Source organism: Populus alba, chromosome 4, assembly GCF_005239225.2.
Source record: "Populus alba chromosome 4, ASM523922v2, whole genome shotgun sequence".
Lineage (NCBI taxonomy): Eukaryota > Viridiplantae > Streptophyta > Magnoliopsida > Malpighiales > Salicaceae > Populus > Populus alba.
Genome location: NC_133287.1, coordinates 5,637,964 through 5,657,565, shown reverse-complemented (window position 1 = coordinate 5,657,565; position 19,602 = coordinate 5,637,964). Strand labels below are relative to the sequence as shown.

Below are 19,602 nucleotides of genomic sequence, written 5' to 3'. Positions count from 1 at the left end.
ATGGAATCTGATGGTGCACATTTTTTTTTAAGGTTCATTTAGACCGCACCTCCCATTTTTTTGTTTTTAACCTTGAAAAATTATTTCTGCGTCCATTCAATACCATGAAAAAAATTTCAACTACTAGCATATATCTCAAAGTATTTTTTTGAGTCTTGACAAGTCAAAACTCCACGCCGAGCACAACATACAAACACAAATCCATTTTATAATTTAATGATATATTTTCTATAAGTACATATATTTATATACGGTTGGCACTATATTTTCTAGCTAATAGTTGACAATGCAAACACACATCACATTCAATTATTAATTTTAGCTAATAAGTCATTAACATTCAACAACCTCTCTATCAATGACAATATAAGGTACTACAACTTTTGATGAATACCAATATTTCTACCAATCAAATTTCATGTTACTCTCGAGTTAAGCTAACATGACCAAAGTCTATAAATAAATATCTTAGATCATTAAGAATACATGACAAGTTATAATTTTTTGATACTCAACAATTTCACTCTTTAATATTTTTTGCTTATATTATTTCTCTCAATTCTCTCATATACCTACTTACTTCAGCATTCGAGAGTCCTTCATTTCACTAAAAGCCTTTTGTTTATTTGAATTGAACGCATTCGGTAAGTAAAAGAGTATTTAAAATATAAACAGATAAACATCTTGTTTTAGTATATAAGAGAATGGAAATGAGAGATTTTGTTTCAATGGTAATAAAAAAAATAAAAAGGTTCACCTCGAGTAATTGCATGTGGTGCTCAAAAAGTAACTAATGATATCTTAATAGTTATTACTATTAATTATTTTTTGGATCCATTTTAAAGAAATAAAAAAATACAACTAGTAGAGAGAAATCCTAAATGAAGATATTTTTATCACTCTTGATGGGTTATAAATTTCATGTTCTCTCCTTATTATGTTTGTTTTTTTTTTTTTTCTTCAAAGTAGATCCTAAGAAGTAACTAATAGCATGTCATTAAATACTATAATGTTTTTGGTTCACTTTCATCACATAATGTTTTATTTAGAGATGTTATTTGAATTTTAATTAATTTTATATGTTCATTTCATTTTTAACTAAATCCAAATAAAAATAGAACTTAATAAAAAACACTATTAACTTTTTTTCTAAAAAACATTCCTATTTTTACTAACTAAATTTACTATCGGGTAAGTTTTATTTAGTACTGCTAAAATATGGGCTCTATCAATTTATTTTTTAAAAAATTTATTTTTATGTTTTATATTACATTCAAGATCCTACCATGCCTTCCTTGTAAAAACAACATAAAGTGCCCCCTTTTTTTAACTTCTATTTTATTGAAAACTTAAACACAAATAATTTTTGAAACTCCCGTATCTTATTCATTGTAAATTATGCATGATTCTTTCCTAAAAAAATTATAAGATAAAAATAAGATCAAACTAACCTGATCTAAACTAATAAAGATTTTAAATACTACCTAAACAAGATTTTAAACATAAATCCTTTTAGATTAGAATTCTTGCTTGACCTATGAATCATTTTCCTATCTTAACAATCTCTTTTTTAAACTAATGTTCTTAAATACTCGGTTTAGTAATGATGTATTCTCCTTTAACTAGGATCTTCATGTAGAAATGTTGATTTTACATTCAACTAAAAAATTAGCCATGAATTTTGAGGTACCAAAACAATAATTAATCTAATTATGTCATGTTTTGCAACAAGAGCAAAAACTTCTTTGTAATTAATAATATACTCATGCTTGTAATCTTTAGCTACTATGTGCTTTATATTTTTTGACTTCACAGCTCTCTTTCAAGTTTTTCTTTAACACCCATTTCAAGTTAATAGTGTTTGTACTTTCAGAAGCTCCATTACATCCTAAGTACTGTTTCTTTTAATGATATCAATTACATAATCCATAACTTTTTTGCCACTTTAGTTCTTTTTACAACTTCTTTGAAAGTCATAAGATACAATATTCTCATATTAACAAAATGAGTAAGTGAATCATTATATTGATTGAATCTAGTTACTTTATAATTTTTCATTCATGCACGACTTTTTATAACATGTTGTCAGTGTTAATCTTCTACTAAGATTACAAATATGCTTTGATCATTTATTAATTGTGGTGCATCCCTCATTGGATTTTCTCTTTTCTCATCATTTTCACCATCTAAATCCACTTAATAATCTTTTGGAATACCCCCATGGGATATGGAAGTTTGGCTAAAGTGCAATTTTGTTAGTTTAAAGAGAGAAAAATGAAGAGCTCCATTATAAAGCTCTTGATACCTCACTGCCATGCTATTTACTATTCATTCTATTCTATTATTGTTACCTTTAGTGATAAGACGTCAAAAATAAATAAATTCTTATAAGATTATATATTTTTTTTTCTTTCTAATATCATATTAATGATTAAATTAATATATAGTTGCTAGTCAATGCTAACAATACAAATCACATGACGCCAGAAATGCCAAAATGTAAACTCTTAACAATAAATTGCAAATGATCCGACACAATATATGCTTCGACATTCTTTTCCTTGTTTTTTTTTCCTCTACAGGAAAAAAGAACATGTTAAGAATTGTTAAGTTAACAACTTGACCATAAAATAAAATGGATATATATAGATAGACTGTTGGTATTAATTTATATAATTGCATGCATAAATTTTGAAAGAAATCCCCAAATTTACCCTTTGTATTTGTGATAAATGGGTTTGCATATAAAATTATCTCATCGTATTAATTTATCACATTTTATCCTAAATAGTAAATAAAATATAAAAAATTTATCTTATAAAGAAAAGACTGCATTGCTTACAATCAATCCAAATAAATTAAATGATAAAATGTGGGGAATATAAAGATAAAATTGATGAAATTTTAGTGATTCATTCGCCAAACCAACATAAACAATGGGGCTGAATTATGCGATTCCCCATGAGTCTTCTGTTTTTTTTTTTTTTTCCTGGATACATAAATTTCGCTCTTTAATATATGGTTCGACCGTTACATTATAATAATTGCTAAAGAAATCGCTAAAAAAATAAAAAATAAAAAACTCTTCTCTTCGTCTCTCTCTCTCTCTCTCTCTCTCTCTGTTTTTTTTTTGAAGCTTGTAACCGGTAACTGCTGAGAACTGACTGGTAGCCTCTATGCGCGTTGCTTTCGACCGTTGGATGAAACTCGTCTTCCTTCCCTTGTAACTACGGCGTCGCAAATCCCCATACCGCCCACAGGCTTGGTTTTGAGTAATAAGTAGTTTTTTGCCAATGTACCAAATTACCCCTTCTAGATGTGTCATAAGAAAAGTGGGTATTCTGGTCATTGCCAAATACAAGGCGAGAATGTCGCGGTCACATCCTTTTATTATAAAAAATAAAAAATAAAAATATTGCAAAGCTATTCTATTCTGTCTTTCCATAATTAATTAACACATTCCCTTTGTTTTTTATACAGGCTAACACTTCATGTGAATGTGAATGTGTGTTCTTGGGTCTTTGGTTTGTCTCTCATAGCCATGGAAGGTTCTCAGCTCATTCAGAGCTTAGAATCTCTGTGGTTCTTCACCAATGTGGTTTCATCAAGAGCTTCTCATGCTAGAAACAGAACCAAAGAAGACTCGCCGCAACCCTTGACCCCAGTTCTCGAAACTAGCCTTCAAGATCATGAGGACTCACCTAAACCTGAGTTTTTAACTCCAAAATGTCTCAAATGTGGCGACTTTGCAGCTGAAATCGAAGAACATAATGGGGATCAGCCAAATATCAAGACTGAAGGAGTGGAAATCCCAAAGCCAACAAAGAAAGAAGAGAAGAGAAAGAGAAGGGAAAGGAGGAGGAGGAGAAGCAAGAGAAAGATACTGGGAGAGCTCGGTTTAGGCTTTGATAAGAGTAGTGATTATTACAAATTAGATTATGGGTTTGGGATGTTTAACGATGACGAAGCAAGAGGGTATGGGATGTTTGGAAGTCAACGACAACATCAAGTGAAGATGCCACCATTAAATGATGGAATGGCCATGAAAGAGCATCTCAAGTCTTGGGCTTATGCTGTTGCCAGCACTGTCAGATAAAAGATTAGTTTCTACGTGGGGTCTTTGATCTAGCTAACTTGTCATAGCATGTCTAATTATATCCATTTCCTTCTGTTTCTCTAAATATTGTAATCGGGAGATGATTAAAGAAGTTTGGTGTATAGTATGGTCACGGCAGTGCTATGAGCATGATCCGTTTGGCTGTGGCCGGCTTTGAGTTTTTCCGGCCATAATAACATAATATGCACAAAAATCTTCTCTCCCCTTCCTTTCTTTTCCCTTTTTATTGTTACTTTGAAAATGGTGATGGTGGAAAGAGTTTCAGGAGAAAACTGATGGAGTAATTAATTTTGTGAATTTGAATTGATGGATAGACTATACAACATTCAAAATTTTGCAAATCAAGAGTGGTAACTGAAGATCTTTTTGCGGTGAAATTCGAAGAGAAATCTCGGTAACTGAAACTCGGGTTTTGAGATCTCAACAAATCCAAGATCATGAAACATAATTATGCATGAATTCTCGCAGTTGACCTGATCTTTCCACGAGCATTTGAAATTTTGTTGTCCAGAATTTGAAGGGGAAAAAAAATAATACTAATTAATGGAGTAATATATGAGATGGACAAGAAGACAAGTTGATGATGCATGCATGCCTAGGGCTGGGAAATTTCTTGTGAATGTTTGCGAAGTTTCATATGTTATTTTCACTTGTCACGTGACAAAGTTGTCGAGCCATCTCCGAAACTTCATCTCGAACCAAACTCTCAACCTATAGGGGCGAAGGCACAGTGCGGGCATGCATGGAGGACACTTGCACGCACTGGCCAGGGAAAATTTCTTCGAGAAGGTTGCAACTTGTGGCGGGGAGAGCATTGGTCACGTAGGTTTGGTTTGAATATAGATAAAAAAAAAAAAAAAAAACATCCATTATTGTTTTAAAGATATAAATAGAATCAAATTAATAACCGATTATACTGTAATGTAGTTGCTTTCATATAATGTTCATATAAATAATCTTTATATAGCCAGATGAAATTAGATTCAAATTATCATAAGAATATCAAATTAAAATACAGGCGATTGAAATGAAAGAAAATAGAGAAAACACATGACTCGCTTGAAATTCATAATAATTTTTATTTTGATTTAAGAGTTTATTTTATTTATTTTCAGTCTTTGAATTAGAAAGAAAAAGGATAAACTTGCCAAAAAATAACATAAGAATTAGAAAGGGGTTGATTATTGGAATTTTAGCAACCAAAATAGTCAACGATGGTGACTCTTCCCTCTAAACATGGCGATATAGGCAGGTCGAGTTACGTTTTGATTTTTAGGATTCAATTTATTTTTATTTTTAAGTGATTTTTGTTGTTTTGGGGTTGTTGAGTGGTTTATATTGGCTTTTATGGTGTTGAGAGGTGTTTTTGGCTGAAAAAGGTTTGGAAATGAGATGTTTGGAGAGAAAACCAATATATCTGAATTTTTACCAAACACAGTAGTTACCGGATTTTAGGCAAAAGCATGCAACAAGTCACCTGTTTAATTAAAAAAAGGAGTGTATGACCTTAGAAAAAAAAAAAACAAACATGCTTAGGCTTTTTTTAATTTAGACTATCCTCACATGTCTGACCAGTTTTTGGTTTTTTTTGTCTGTATTTTCATTAATTTATATATATATATATATTATATATATTTGAAATTAATTAATTTAAAATATTATTTTATGAAATTAATTAAGAATGCATTTTAAATATTATTTTATTATATATCATTTAATTTTAACTTTGTTTCCAATAAGAGTATAACACTCTTTAAACAATATTAACAAAACAAAATTTTACAGCCCATCAATTGGGTCTTGATGAAAGAATACTTCAATTAGAAGTAAGTTTGATAAGTTTAATGAGTTTTTTATTATTATTTATAGGTAAACGATTAAAATCACTATCTTTCTCCAAAACAAAAAAAATTAGAGGGAAAACCCATTTGCTAATGGAATCTACATAATGATTATTTTGTTCATGATTTTCGATGAACTGTATTATGCATCAAAAGTGCATATACTGGTCATAAGGAATATAATTTGATCTTATTCAAAAACTTTATTAAGAATAATTATTTTTTAGGTTAAGATATTGATAGTACGTAAGATGTTAATCAGCTTATTAGTCTTGTAATATAACTCATCATAAAAAATCAAATCAAATATTTGTATTTGTTTATTAACTCTCATAAAAATTAAATAATACCCGAAACATCTATTTATGATATTGTGCAATTTGTGCGATTAAAATATATACAATCAATATATATTTTAGCAAAAAAAAAAAAAAACACATTTAATCAATTCCCTCCCTCTTTTGTGTGTGTGTGTATATATATTTAGTTTACTTTAGTTTTTTTTATTTCAATTAAAGTTAATATCCTATCTCTTTGAAAAAAAAATTAAATATTCATTTTTTTTAAATAGTAGCTATTATTTTTTTTAATTATCTTGTATTTTTTATAATGTTTTAAAGTGATTATTTTAATTTATATTTATATTTATATATTTTTTATTTTATATTTAGTACGAATAAACTATATATGTATTATGTATTTTTAAAAAATAATCATTTGTTATTGAGAAAAAAAAACTAATACATAATAAAAAGCATGAATTCAAAAGAAGAAGAGGAGGAGGACTGGAGGAGGGTATTAAATATATGCGCATACTCATCTAAATAACATTAACAATTCTTTTATAATTGATTGATTTAATTATTTTAAAATTTATTTTATTAAATATAAATAGTGTCTTTGTATTTTTCAATTAAAAAAATATAAATAAAATATATTTATAATATGAGTACGTACTTCTATAATGTTAAATATTAACTTGGAATTATTATATTTGAGACGTAGCGCAAGTTTTAAAACTAGTTCACACTAGGGGGTTCGGTTCAGTTTTTTATTATAAAAAATATGGATAAGCTAATGGGCTTTTTAATTGTGTTTTTCTGTTATAAGTCTCGGCTTTTGTAGCTTGTTTTGGTGGTTTGTTGGTTTTATTTATTTATTTATTTATTATTATTATTATTAAATGTGTCTAGCCGTTTTGAGCTTTTCTTGGGATGATCCTAGTGTTGATTGGGGTTTTTTTTTTTTTTTTTTTCTCGACTCTTTATTGGATTTTAATTTGGATTTTTTTGGGGTTTGGGCAATATAAGAAACATTTATTACATTGACTAAAGTTAAGAGTGTCATAAATTACATTGTATTACGAAAATTAAAGTCATAAATTACGTTTAAAAAAGTGCAGAACCCAAGTCAAATTGGACAAGGCTAGTTCAATTTTTACACCGTTTTGGTGAAATTAATATAATATTATTTATTTTTATATGTTAATTATATGTTAATATTAAAAATAATTTTTAAAAATATAAAAATATTATTTTAATATATTTTTAAATAAAAAATATTTCATAATAATTTTTCAAAACACGCGCATCATAAGTGTTCACCAATATCTACAGCAATATGCTACATTGCAGAAGTGGTAACCATGAAAAGGTTTTAGCAGAATATCGCAGCGAACATTTATCAGTTGTATTTTTTTGCTCATGTCGCAACCGACACAAAGAATATGACTTTCAAAATTAAACGGAAAATATTGAAAAGTAGAGTGAACATCTAGTAATTAAAAGAAATTCAAAATATTAAATTATGCACAAGTTTAGATATTTGAGTAAGAGATTAATTATACTAATTAGAAAAAAAATAAACATCACATTTACTTTATTTTTTCAAACAAAAAGTTATATTTATTATGTATTTTCTTGTATTTTTTTTATGTTTTTTATACTATTAGCTATCCTAATTATTTTCCAAACTTATTTGAGATTTATTTTAATTTATTTTAATTATTTGTAAAAAAATTGATATTAATTTTTAAGAATATAAGACTCGTCAACTTGGCTTTTAGTAAAAATAAGAAATTAATAATTAATATCAAAGAGCTAAGAAACAAAAAATAATAATTTAAAAAGCTCCAAGACCAAGAAAATATTTTTTTAAAAAAAAACCTTCAAAAAAAATCAAGAAGCACCTTTTTTTTCTATCGAAAAATAACCATTTTTGTTATGAACCTTTTTAATTTAATATAAATATTGCTTTGATGATGCATTTCAGTTAATAGATAAAACTAAGCAGGATTTTCATTCCCTATACTTGTTTGTCACTCCAACCCAATCAATTAAATTTTGATACAATTATTTTGGCAAAATTAAATTATACATATTGCCTACCACAACCATGTGGACCTATCTTATTAAACCACTTAAAGGTACATTATAGGAGCCTAAAGTTATTGCATAGAAATCTTTGAAAAAAGAAGGGAAAAAAAAAAGAAGGAAAAAACCATATAAATAAAATATAATTTCACTTCAAGCCCGTTTGGGGTTGAGTTTCAACCTGCTTTTGAATAAATTTTTGAATTTTTTTTTTGTTAAAATTGAGTGCGGTTTGTACTTTTTATATCGTTTGATGTGCTGATATCAAAAATGATTTTTAAAAAATGAAAAAACATTATTAACACATGCTTTTCGGCACGAAAAGCTATTTGAAAAGCAACAGCTACCACACTCCCAAACACTCTCAGAATGTCAGATCTATATTGAACATATTATACAATTAAAAGTCTAAAATTTAAAATTAAGAAAAAACTAAAATTACAATCTTGAGGAGTATAATTCAATATATCATCAAAATCACTACTCGATTAAGATTTAGATGGTAGAAATATAAATTAAATTACTTTGGCTATGTTATTCCCTCTTTCAAGAGATTTTGTTTTTGTTATTGTTGATTTTCTTCCGGCTTTCTACTCTCCTTTTTCTCAGGGATCAAAGACCTTGGTTTTTCCAGATCAAGGACCCTAGCTAATTTGCCTATAATAGGCCTCTAAAACCCGTTTCCCATGAAAGCAGAAAGCATAGGGAGAAAGAGAAAGAGAGCAAGCATAGTGAGAAAAACAGAAAATTAGGAGAAAAAAAGAAGGAAGATGAGATAGAAAAGAGAAAGAAATAGACAGCAAAAAAGCACACAGGGAAGAACAAAGATAAAGAAAAGATAGAAAGAAAATCGAGATATAAAAGAATAAAAGGAAAAAAGAAGTTTTTTTAAGGTTGGGAAAAAAGTAAGGAAGAGAATCTTGAGATTTTGCAAGAAATAGGTTACATTTGGATTACTCTGTTGGTGGCCATGTTGCTGCTGTGTCCTGTGTCACATTTTCAATGTTCGGGGAGAAGGGAACCTGATAATTTCTGGTGGAAATGATAAGTTGATCAGTGAAAATGTGGGATTGCCCCAAATATCATGAAGCAGGGCAGACCGATGGCAACGAAGATGTTCTACGTCTTAACATTGATTTGAGCAAAATGTCGATTTTTATTGTCTTTTGCTCGTGCTGGAATCCTTTCATCTCGTCCTTTCCATTTTGGCAGGTCAATTGGTTCTGTAAAACTCCAACTGATTCAGAAAACTTGTTGTTTGTGACGCAAAAAAAGTAGTAGATGTCAATTCTGCTTCTTAGATTAGAGCTACAACATCATAGACTCCTGGAGAGCATGCCTTGATTCTGTTCAGGAGACGATAGTTTCCGGTTCGTTGAATGGCTTGGTTCACTTCTGGTCTAGCAATTTGCAAAAGAAGTTACAAAACAAATGCATATTATGTAAATTTAACAAGAGATGGGTTCTATAGTCACTTATTTATGCCCATCATTTGGTCTGGGGTTACTCTTTATAGTCTGATTCGAAGTTGCAAACTTCCGTTTCTGGTATTGCAATTATGTAGCCATAAACTGTTAATCCTGTAGCTATTAGGGGACCAACAACCAGATATATGGGCTCAGCGTCGTAAGAGAGATCTCCATTCTACGTTTCTTTCTAATTTTTCCGTTTCAGTGAGAGAATTACCCTGATACATTGATATGATGATTGATGATTATGGGAACCATTCCGATGTTAGACACGAGACCATCTGGATCCTGCCAGTTTTCAGTTCACATGGCATCCCAGCCCAAGATCATGTGTTTATACGCACTAATGACTTGTATTGAAAGCTTGTTAGTTGAAGATGTGCTCTGCCCAACAGAAACCTTCCTTCAATTTCCCGCAAATTTTTCAGAACTTGTCACTTACACCCCGAAAAATAGACGTTGCTTCTCACTTGTGTTTCTCTGCAAAACACATGACACCAACTCCCCAACCGCCATACCCCACCAACCCACCACCCTCAACCTTCTCTTCGCCATTACAAAAATGTCAGTACCACCCTCTGAAAGACACCGACACACCCTAGCTTTGGTTAGGGTATTTGATATAAAAACAAGGCCAAAACAAAAGATTGGAAGGAAGCAGAGGAAGACCCTCTTGAAAGAATTGAAGTTGTAAAGAGCTGGTAAAGTGGTAATAAGCAAGATGATGGAATCTGGGGCTCCTATATGCCATACCTGTGGTGAACAGGTGGGGGATGATGCAAATGGGGAGCTATTTGTGGCTTGCCATGAGTGTAACTATCCCATGTGCAAGTCTTGCTTCGAGTTTGAAACCAAAGAGGGCCGGAAAGTTTGCTTGCGGTGTGGCTCGCCATATGATGGTACCACCCCCATCTTGAAGTTATCTTTTGCTGATTTTGTTAATACATTCATATGGTCTGGTAAATCAATGTGTGTCAGATTTTTTTTCTTTTTATTATGTAGTATAATTTCAGAGTTTGAAACTTTCATACTGGTTCATATTCTTGAAAATCGCTATCATTTGTTTGTTACGCACCTCTTTATTTACTATTTATATGCTAATTTATGCCTGCTTTCTCCAGAGAACTTGCTGGATGATGTAGAAAAGAAGGAGTCTGGCAATCAATCCACAATGGCATCTCACCTCAACGATTCTCAGGTATAACTGTTTCATAAAATGTTAATGATGCATAACAGACTCATGATTTTATTTTATTTTTTGATTTAAAGAAACTCAAGAAGAACTATCAAGTTTTTTTTCTAGTGTAATCCATGAAGTTTTAAGCCAGCTGCGTGTTATATATATAATGTTTCAAATGTTGGGATTCTGGCAACATTGTTTAATTAACCTTGGTTCGTACAGGATGTCGGAATTCATGCTAGACATATCAGTAGTGTGTCCACTGTGGATAGTGGTTAGTGGCCTTGCTTTTTCTAAAGATCATATTTTTTTTATCATGAACTCTCTTCTTTTTTCTTTTGGGTTATCTATCACATCCTATGTTTTTGTGAAGAAATGAATGATGAATATGGGAATCCAATTTGGAAGAATCGGGTGGAGAGCTGGAAGGATAAAAAGAACAAGAAGAAAAAGAAAAGTCCTAAGGCTGAAACTGAACCAGCTCAAGTTCCTACAGAACAGCAGATGGAAGAGAAACCGTAAGTACAAAAATATGGCTTCTTTGATTTTGAAACACTGCACAAGGAGAAGACTAAGATCAAAGTATCTAAACTTGAAGGAATAAAGATGGTGTTTTCAAATTAATCATGTTGTAAGGTCTTGCAAGCTACTTGAAGCTTTTTATCAACTGTTGATGGTTAAATGTTTCATCCAACAGTTACTCATTAAAGTTGAAACAAAAGAATCAATGCCAAGGCGTCTTTCATTTGATGTTTCCTTTTCAATTTGCAGGTCTGGAGATGCTTCGGAGCCGCTTTCAATTGTTTATCCAATTCCACGCAACAAACTCACACCATACAGAGCCGTGATCATTATGCGACTGGTCATTCTGGGCCTCTTCTTCCACTACAGAATAACAAATCCTGTCGATAGTGCCTTTGGCCTGTGGCTTACTTCTGTCATATGTGAGATCTGGTTTGCATTTTCTTGGGTGTTGGATCAGTTCCCCAAGTGGAATCCTGTCAATAGAGAAACGTATATCGAAAGGCTGTCTGCAAGGTACACAATATGGAAGCAAAAAATCTCATGTTACTAGTAAAGCCTTTAAAAACTGAAGATTATGATTTGACACAAACTCACTGTCTTCTGCATAATTTACCCTCTTTTTTTTATTCTTTTTTTTGTCTCATCGAAGATTTATTGCTAAACGTGGCTTACAAACATTAGCTATATGACGCATACAACCTTACCTTCTGTGAGACTCTAAAACAAATACAACTGCTAGTTTCCAACCTTTTCAATAGCTGTTTATCCATTTCTTCATGTCAAGGTGTTGGCAGGGCTAAGTTTGCTGTGGCTATCAATACACATAATAATGTAGAGGTAGTACATGTAAGAATAGCACAAAATCACAGCAGAAAACATAAATGACACCCGTACAATGTGCTGATCGAAGTGTAAATGATATGATGTTCACAATGTCATACCAGGTATGAAAGAGAGGGTGAGCCTTCTCAGCTTGCTGGTGTGGATTTTTTCGTGAGTACTGTTGATCCACTGAAAGAACCGCCATTGATCACTGCCAATACAGTCCTTTCCATCCTTGCTGTGGACTATCCCGTCGATAAAGTTTCCTGCTACGTGTCTGATGATGGTGCAGCTATGCTTTCATTTGAATCTCTGGTAGAAACAGCTGAGTTTGCAAGGAAGTGGGTTCCGTTCTGCAAAAAATACTCAATTGAACCAAGAGCACCGGAGTTCTACTTCTCACAGAAAATTGATTACTTGAAAGACAAGGTTCAACCTTCTTTCGTGAAAGAACGTAGAGCAATGAAAGTAAGTTCTGAGCTCTTATTACACAATTCTGAAATACTCGTCCTTTCTGAAAGGCATTATGTTATTGGTTTTGGTTAGAAGTCATTTGTCATTTCCTTCTATTTTGTTTCAGAGGGATTATGAAGAGTACAAAGTCCGAGTTAATGCCCTGGTAGCAAAGGCTCAGAAAACACCTGAAGAAGGATGGACTATGCAAGATGGAACACCTTGGCCTGGGAATAACACACGTGATCACCCTGGCATGATTCAGGTTAAACTCTTCATTGGTTTTTGAATCTTGCTAGATTTTTCATGTAGTACAAGGTAGAAAGTCTATTGCTCATTGGTTCAGTAAAGCTGTTTAACCTTTTAAAGATAATGAGATCAACAGGATATCTTTAATATCCCCTGCTTCTCTAGGAAGATCAAGAGAAATAAAGGATCTACACTACTGTTATCTAAATGTTCAAAATTGATTTCATGATACATCTAAGATGTGAAAACTCTCTGGCTTAAAGCTACAATTACTATAGAAAGATTCCTGATGCATTTAGTAATCTAAGGGACAGTGGTTTATTTGGAATTTATGAAATAATTGAAACATATTTTTGAATTCAGAATCTTCAAGGCTTCGAAATAAAATCCTATGGCCCAATTTTTGCATTTCTTTTCTGAGCAAGATACTGATCTTTTATGTGTTACTTCAATATTTATTATCAGTCCATGTGATCCTGCGACTCCAGTCTATTTGACACATCCATAAAACTCTTCCATGAAAGTGACTCCATGTTGTCTGAAGATTCAATAACCATATATGGCCGTTTCCTTGACAGGTCTTCCTTGGAAATACTGGAGCTCGTGACATTGAAGGAAATGAACTACCTCGTCTAGTATATGTCTCCAGGGAGAAGAGACCTGGCTACCAGCACCACAAAAAGGCTGGTGCAGAAAATGCTCTGGTTTGTACAAATAATTTAAGATTGGTAAGACTTCATATGAACCTCATGTTGGAGTTGGACTAACACTTCCACGAATGGCTTTATACAGGTGAGAGTGTCTGCAGTTCTCACAAATGCTCCCTACATCCTCAATGTTGATTGTGATCACTATGTAAACAATAGCAAGGCTGTTCGAGAGGCAATGTGCATCCTGATGGACCCACAAGTAGGTCGAGATGTATGCTATGTGCAGTTCCCTCAGAGGTTTGATGGCATAGATAAGAGTGATCGCTATGCCAATCGTAACGTAGTTTTCTTTGATGTAAGGCCAAATCTAGCTTAATCTTCTCTTCTTTTCAATTCCAGTTTTGAACATACAATGGTAAAGATATCTAGATTATAATTCTCAAAAGGAGATTAAACTAGAGTAGCAGAAACATTTTCTTCCGTTTTGTTTTATCCTGGGAGTTTTTAAATAGCTAGGTCATTTGATGAGTATGGAAGTTGGTCTTTTCAGGTCATGTATGAATATTTAAGTTTAGAAATTATTTCTAGTTTAAATAAATGACAGAAATCAGGATCTTCAAACTCATTTCAAGTTAATCTATAATGAAGTTCAGATAGATACATTGGCCCTTCAAATCCTCTTTATCATTAATCTTTTTGCTCTCCCAATTCCTATCAACAGACAGATGTGCATCACATGTTTCACTCAGAGTAGAAAAGTGGAAAATTAGGCAACAATATGCTGATTGTGAAAATAATACAATTAACATTTCCATAATATCGTGGCTCCAGCAGTTTATAGATAAACAACGAGCCTTTTGAATTCTGACAATTCTTTCTATTCTATTGTCAGGTTAACATGAAAGGGTTGGATGGCATTCAAGGACCAGTATACGTAGGAACTGGTTGTGTTTTCAACAGGCAAGCACTTTACGGCTACGGGCCTCCTTCTATGCCCAGCTTACGCAAGAGAAAGGATTCTTCATCCTGCTTCTCATGTTGCTGCCCCTCAAAGAAGAAGCCTGCTCAAGATCCAGCTGAGGTTTACAGAGATGCAAAAAGAGAGGATCTCAATGCTGCCATATTTAATCTTACAGAGATTGATAGTAAGTTTAAACTTTTGAAGAGAGTTGGATTAGATGATAGGTTAACAGAATTTTCAATCACTAAGTTATACTGTGGCCTTTTCTCCTGCAGATTATGACGAGCATGAAAGGTCAATGCTGATCTCCCAGTTGAGCTTTGAGAAAACTTTTGGCTTATCTTCTGTCTTCATTGAGTCTACACTAATGGAGAATGGAGGAGTACCTGAGTCTGCCAACTCATCAACACTCATCAAGGAAGCAATTCATGTCATCGGCTGTGGCTATGAAGAGAAGACTGAATGGGGAAAAGAGGTGAAGCTTCCAACCCTTACTCCTGAATGATAGTTCAATGCCGTGTTTATTTAATTTAACAAAGATAAAGACAATTTCTTTGAACATAACTCATGTTATCTGCAGTACCCAATACCTAGAATGGATAATAAGATTCCACTCTCATCTGTTCTGGATTATATCTTTTGTTAAAAATATTTAAAAAAATAATAATTTTATTTAATTTCAATCATGAATTCTTGATTGTTTAGTTGAAAACGTTGATGTGAACTTCTATTGCATTAACATTTAAGTACGAATTATGCTGTTGGTTTTCAGTTTGAACCTATTTGGCTTAGTTGTATTGTCGATCTTAAACCTTTTTATTATGTGTCTTCTCAGATTGGTTGGATATATGGGTCAGTCACTGAGGATATCTTAAGTGGCTTCAAGATGCACTGCCGAGGATGGAGATCAATTTACTGCATGCCCGCAAGGCCTGCATTCAAAGGATCTGCACCCATCAACCTGTCTGATAGATTGCACCAGGTCCTCCGATGGGCTCTTGGTTCTGTGGAAATCTTCTTTAGCAGACACTGTCCCCTCTGGTACGGGTTTGGAGGAGGCCGTCTTAAATGGCTCCAAAGGCTTGCGTATATAAACACCATTGTGTATCCATTTACATCCCTCCCTCTCATTGCCTATTGCACAATTCCTGCAGTTTGTCTGCTCACCGGAAAATTCATCATACCAACGGTAATTTTTATGATCTTGCTTTTCTCATCCTAAAATGAAAAATGGTTGCAAAATCATGTCTCTTTACTTGCGAGTTATTATTAGGACAAATTTAAAATGTTTTGCTAGGTAGAAGTTGGAACAGTGCTTCTCAAGCCATAAAACCTAGTATAATACAGTTTGCCAACAATTTTCATGTGCTAAAGTGATTGACTTTGTATTGCACCTTGTCATTGATCCAGCTCTCAAACCTGGCAAGCATGCTGTTTCTTGGCCTCTTTATATCCATCATTGTAACTGCGGTGCTTGAGCTAAGATGGAGCGGTGTCAGCATTGAAGATTTATGGCGTAATGAACAATTCTGGGTGATCGGAGGTGTTTCAGCCCATCTCTTTGCGGTCTTCCAGGGATTCTTAAAAATGTTGGCTGGCATCGATACGAACTTCACTGTCACAGCAAAAGCAGCCGAAGATACAGAATTTGGGGAGCTATATATGGTCAAGTGGACAACACTTTTGATTCCTCCAACAACACTTCTCATTATCAATATTGTCGGTGTTGTTGCTGGATTCTCTGATGCACTCAACAAAGGATATGAAGCATGGGGGCCTCTCTTTGGCAAGGTGTTCTTTGCTTTCTGGGTGATTCTTCATCTCTATCCATTCCTTAAAGGTCTAATGGGTCGCCAAAACCGAACACCAACCATTGTTGTTCTCTGGTCAGTGCTGTTGGCCTCTGTCTTCTCTCTCGTTTGGGTCAAGATTAATCCATTCGTTAACAAAGTTGATAACACCTTGGTTGCGGAGACCTGCATTTCCATTGATTGCTGAGCTACCTCCAATAAGTCTCTCCCAGTATTTTGGGGTTACAAAACCTTTGGGAATTGGAATATGATCCTCGTTGTAGTTTACCTCAAGAAAGCACATATCGCTGTCAGTATTTAAATGAACTGCAAGATGATTGTTCTCTATGAAGTTTTGAACAGTTTGAAATGCTCTTAGAATTGTTGTGACGAGATATTATGTAAAAATACAGGTTTTGATTGTGTTTCCTTGCATCGAGAAAAGCATAAGGATATATGGACACGATACTGTCTTCTTTCTCAGGTTTGGTGTGCCATCACCTCTGCATTGATTTCATAGTAATTCCTCGAACCAGTTGGGTACCTGTCAGACTCCCGGCGCCTGACAAGGACCAAGCAAACATTCTTGCAAGTGGCAAAAAAGTAGCGAAGACATAGGTCCGCAAGTCAAAAGTCACCCGCTTGACCATTTGTTCTGAAATCTTACCGTTACATCCACTTTGATAATGTGGTCCTGTTGTCAACTATGAAGATTTTTGTGACAACAAATCTATTAATATGAAGTTCTTGTATTTTAAAAGTTTTTTTATTTTTTACTTTTTACTTTTTATATTTTTAGATCATTAAAATTATTGAGAAGTATAAATTTAATACTTGTTTCATATTAAACGCACCAAACACAGTTTCAAATGTAAAAACAATTAGCTTTTAGAACATACATTGAATTAATTTTTTGATCCAACCTTTCCGAAAGCACACAGCAAATCGTAGCACGACTCTGAGATTCACATTTTATTTGAGGATTGTATAGAAAGTTATTCTGATACCCCTTTTACTTTTCTTTGCTGCCATGAAATGTTGGGAAACGTAGCAGCAAGGAAACCAAAATCCAAAATAATTTCTTTCTCGCTCACTATTTTAAATGAGGGAAGAAAAAAAAAAAAAAAAGAGCACTTGCTTGCAATCGAAGTACAATACATGTGATGTAGATGATGATGAAAGCTTGGAAACTAATCATCTAGTTTGCTTCAAAAATTTTAAAATCCAGAGCTTGTTTGCTATACTTTCTTTTTTTAGAAGACATTTTTATTGATTTCCGAGTATAGAATATAGCAATTTTATCTAGCATAACACAATTTATTTAGTTGCCTGAAGAAAAAAAATTATATATGATTTATTTTTAATAAAATTATTTTATTACAAATTTAGTTAATATATTAAATCAGCTAGTCATTTTATTACAGCAATCCACAATAACTGTAAGTTTTTTTTTATCTAATTTCATCCTTAATTCTTTGTTTGATTTCATCTTTTTATGAATAATTTCATAATTACTTTGTTAAAATTCGTTCAAGGAAGACAAAATTCAACAAAACAGGACCAAAGAATAAAATGAAGAGCAACCTCAAAGTCAATCTCAAATTCATGCGAGAGAGTACATTTCGGTCCACCATCTACCCCTTTTATTCTTTTATAATCCCTATAGTTTTTTGAAGTTTTTATTTTAGTCCAAAAGATAATTTGATTATCTTCAAGGATAGAATAGAGAAATTTTATTAAGCATAAAATAATTTATTTAGTTGCGGAAAGAAAAAAAAAATTATATAAGATTTACTTTTAGTAAATCATTTTACTAAAATATTAGTTAATTTATTAAAAGAGCTAGATATTTCACTATAGCAATCTACAATAAGTTTTTTTTTTTTTCTAGTTTCATCCTCAATTTTATTTTTTTGAATTTCATCCTTTTATGATTAATTTGATAATCAATTTAATAAAACTTATTCAAGGGAAGCCAAAATTCAACAAAAGAGGACCAAAGAATAAAACAACTAGAAATCTCATAGCTAATCTCAAATTCATGCAAGAAAGTACCTTTTGATCCACTAACTTTCACTTTTATTCTTTTACAGTTCCTATAATTTTTGAAATTTTTATTTAAGTCTAAAAGATTGAATCTCTAGTTTAAAAGAGAAGAGAGAGATTTGCTAGATAATGGCAAAGGAAATTGAAAGTCATTGTTTGGTTATATTTTAGTGACAAAAAACATTAATTTTAGTGTTAATAAATTTTATTTGACAAAAAAAGTTTTATAGATGTTTTTTAAACATTCAATTTGCCCGAAACTATAGATTAAGGTGAAAAGAGTTTTTTAAGTTTGATTTTATGTTTTTAGAGGCATTTAAGTAGAGAGCTAAAAATGTTTACTAGGTTAAAAAATTTTCATGTGAAAAAATACATCAAAATAATTCTTTTTATACACACACAAAACACACACAACCTGCGGCTGAGCACAGAAGAAATAACTAGTACAAGAGTATAGAAGGAAGCGACAAGCAAGAGCTGGAAAGCACCTAAAATAGTATTATATACCGTTAAAGGAACAACTGTTTTTCAAATTGATTATGTTTATATTTTAATATTCTATAGTGACTTGACTGGTTGATCCATGTTTTAACCCAATAATTATATTAAATGATAATTAATTAATTAATGTTTACAGGTAAATCTAAGCATAGAAACTAGAAAGAGAACTTATGACATGCACTTGATTTATGGGAACAAAAATTAGTGGATGTCTATTGAGATTGTTATTGTTGCATAAAAGAATTACACATCAATTATTCAAATTTTTATAATTTTTTTGTATGGACATGGATAAATGTCTTTGATCATATAAGGAGATAAATTTAAATATGTTTTATTTTTTTAATGATTAAGAAAAAAATTCATGCAAGGAGACCTTATAATTAAGTGATTGTTTAGAAACATAGTTTTAAAATTACTTTTTTTATGTTTTATGTATAAATACCAAAAATAATTTTGAAAAAATTTTAAAAAGTATTTTAATATATTTTAAAATAAAAAAATATTTTAGTACTTTATTGTAAAGTAAATGGTAGTTGTTTCTCGAGTCTCAGTTGAGCTTGAGAACAACATCTCCTCAAAACAGCAAAAGTATCGATTGAATGTATTTCTGCAAATAGGTGATA

At 32.0% G+C, this 19,602-nt stretch overlaps 1 protein-coding gene across 1 annotated transcript; it reads left to right on the top strand.

The window, feature by feature from the left end:
• Positions 1 to 10,396: 10,396 nt before the first annotated feature.
• Positions 10,397 to 17,189, top strand: LOC118037043 (cellulose synthase A catalytic subunit 8 [UDP-forming]). Its single transcript, XM_035042929.2, has 13 exons — positions 10,397 to 10,698; positions 10,921 to 10,997; positions 11,202 to 11,253; positions 11,353 to 11,497; positions 11,751 to 12,017; positions 12,449 to 12,794; positions 12,907 to 13,044; positions 13,607 to 13,732; positions 13,821 to 14,033; positions 14,571 to 14,823; positions 14,915 to 15,114; positions 15,475 to 15,828; positions 16,050 to 17,189. Exons 1-13 carry the CDS (start codon positions 10,521 to 10,523, stop codon positions 16,635 to 16,637), a joined length of 2,937 nt encoding a protein of 978 aa, XP_034898820.1. The 5' UTR covers positions 10,397 to 10,520; the 3' UTR covers positions 16,638 to 17,189.
• The last annotated feature ends 2,413 nt before the right edge of the window (positions 17,190 to 19,602 follow it).

What these genes read in the sequence shown, in the direction of transcription:
- LOC118037043 (XM_035042929.2), top strand. Translation starts at nt 10,521, where the DNA reads ATGATGGAATCTGGGGCTCCTATATGCCATACCTGTGGTGAACAGGTG. An exon ending in AAGAACGTAGAGCAATGAAA is followed by an intron (nt 12,795 to 12,906) that starts GTAAGTTCTGAG and finishes ATTTTGTTTCAG; the next exon opens with AGGGATTATGAAGAGTACAA. An exon ending in AGACTGAATGGGGAAAAGAG is followed by an intron (nt 15,115 to 15,474) that starts GTGAAGCTTCCA and finishes GTGTCTTCTCAG; the next exon opens with ATTGGTTGGATATATGGGTC.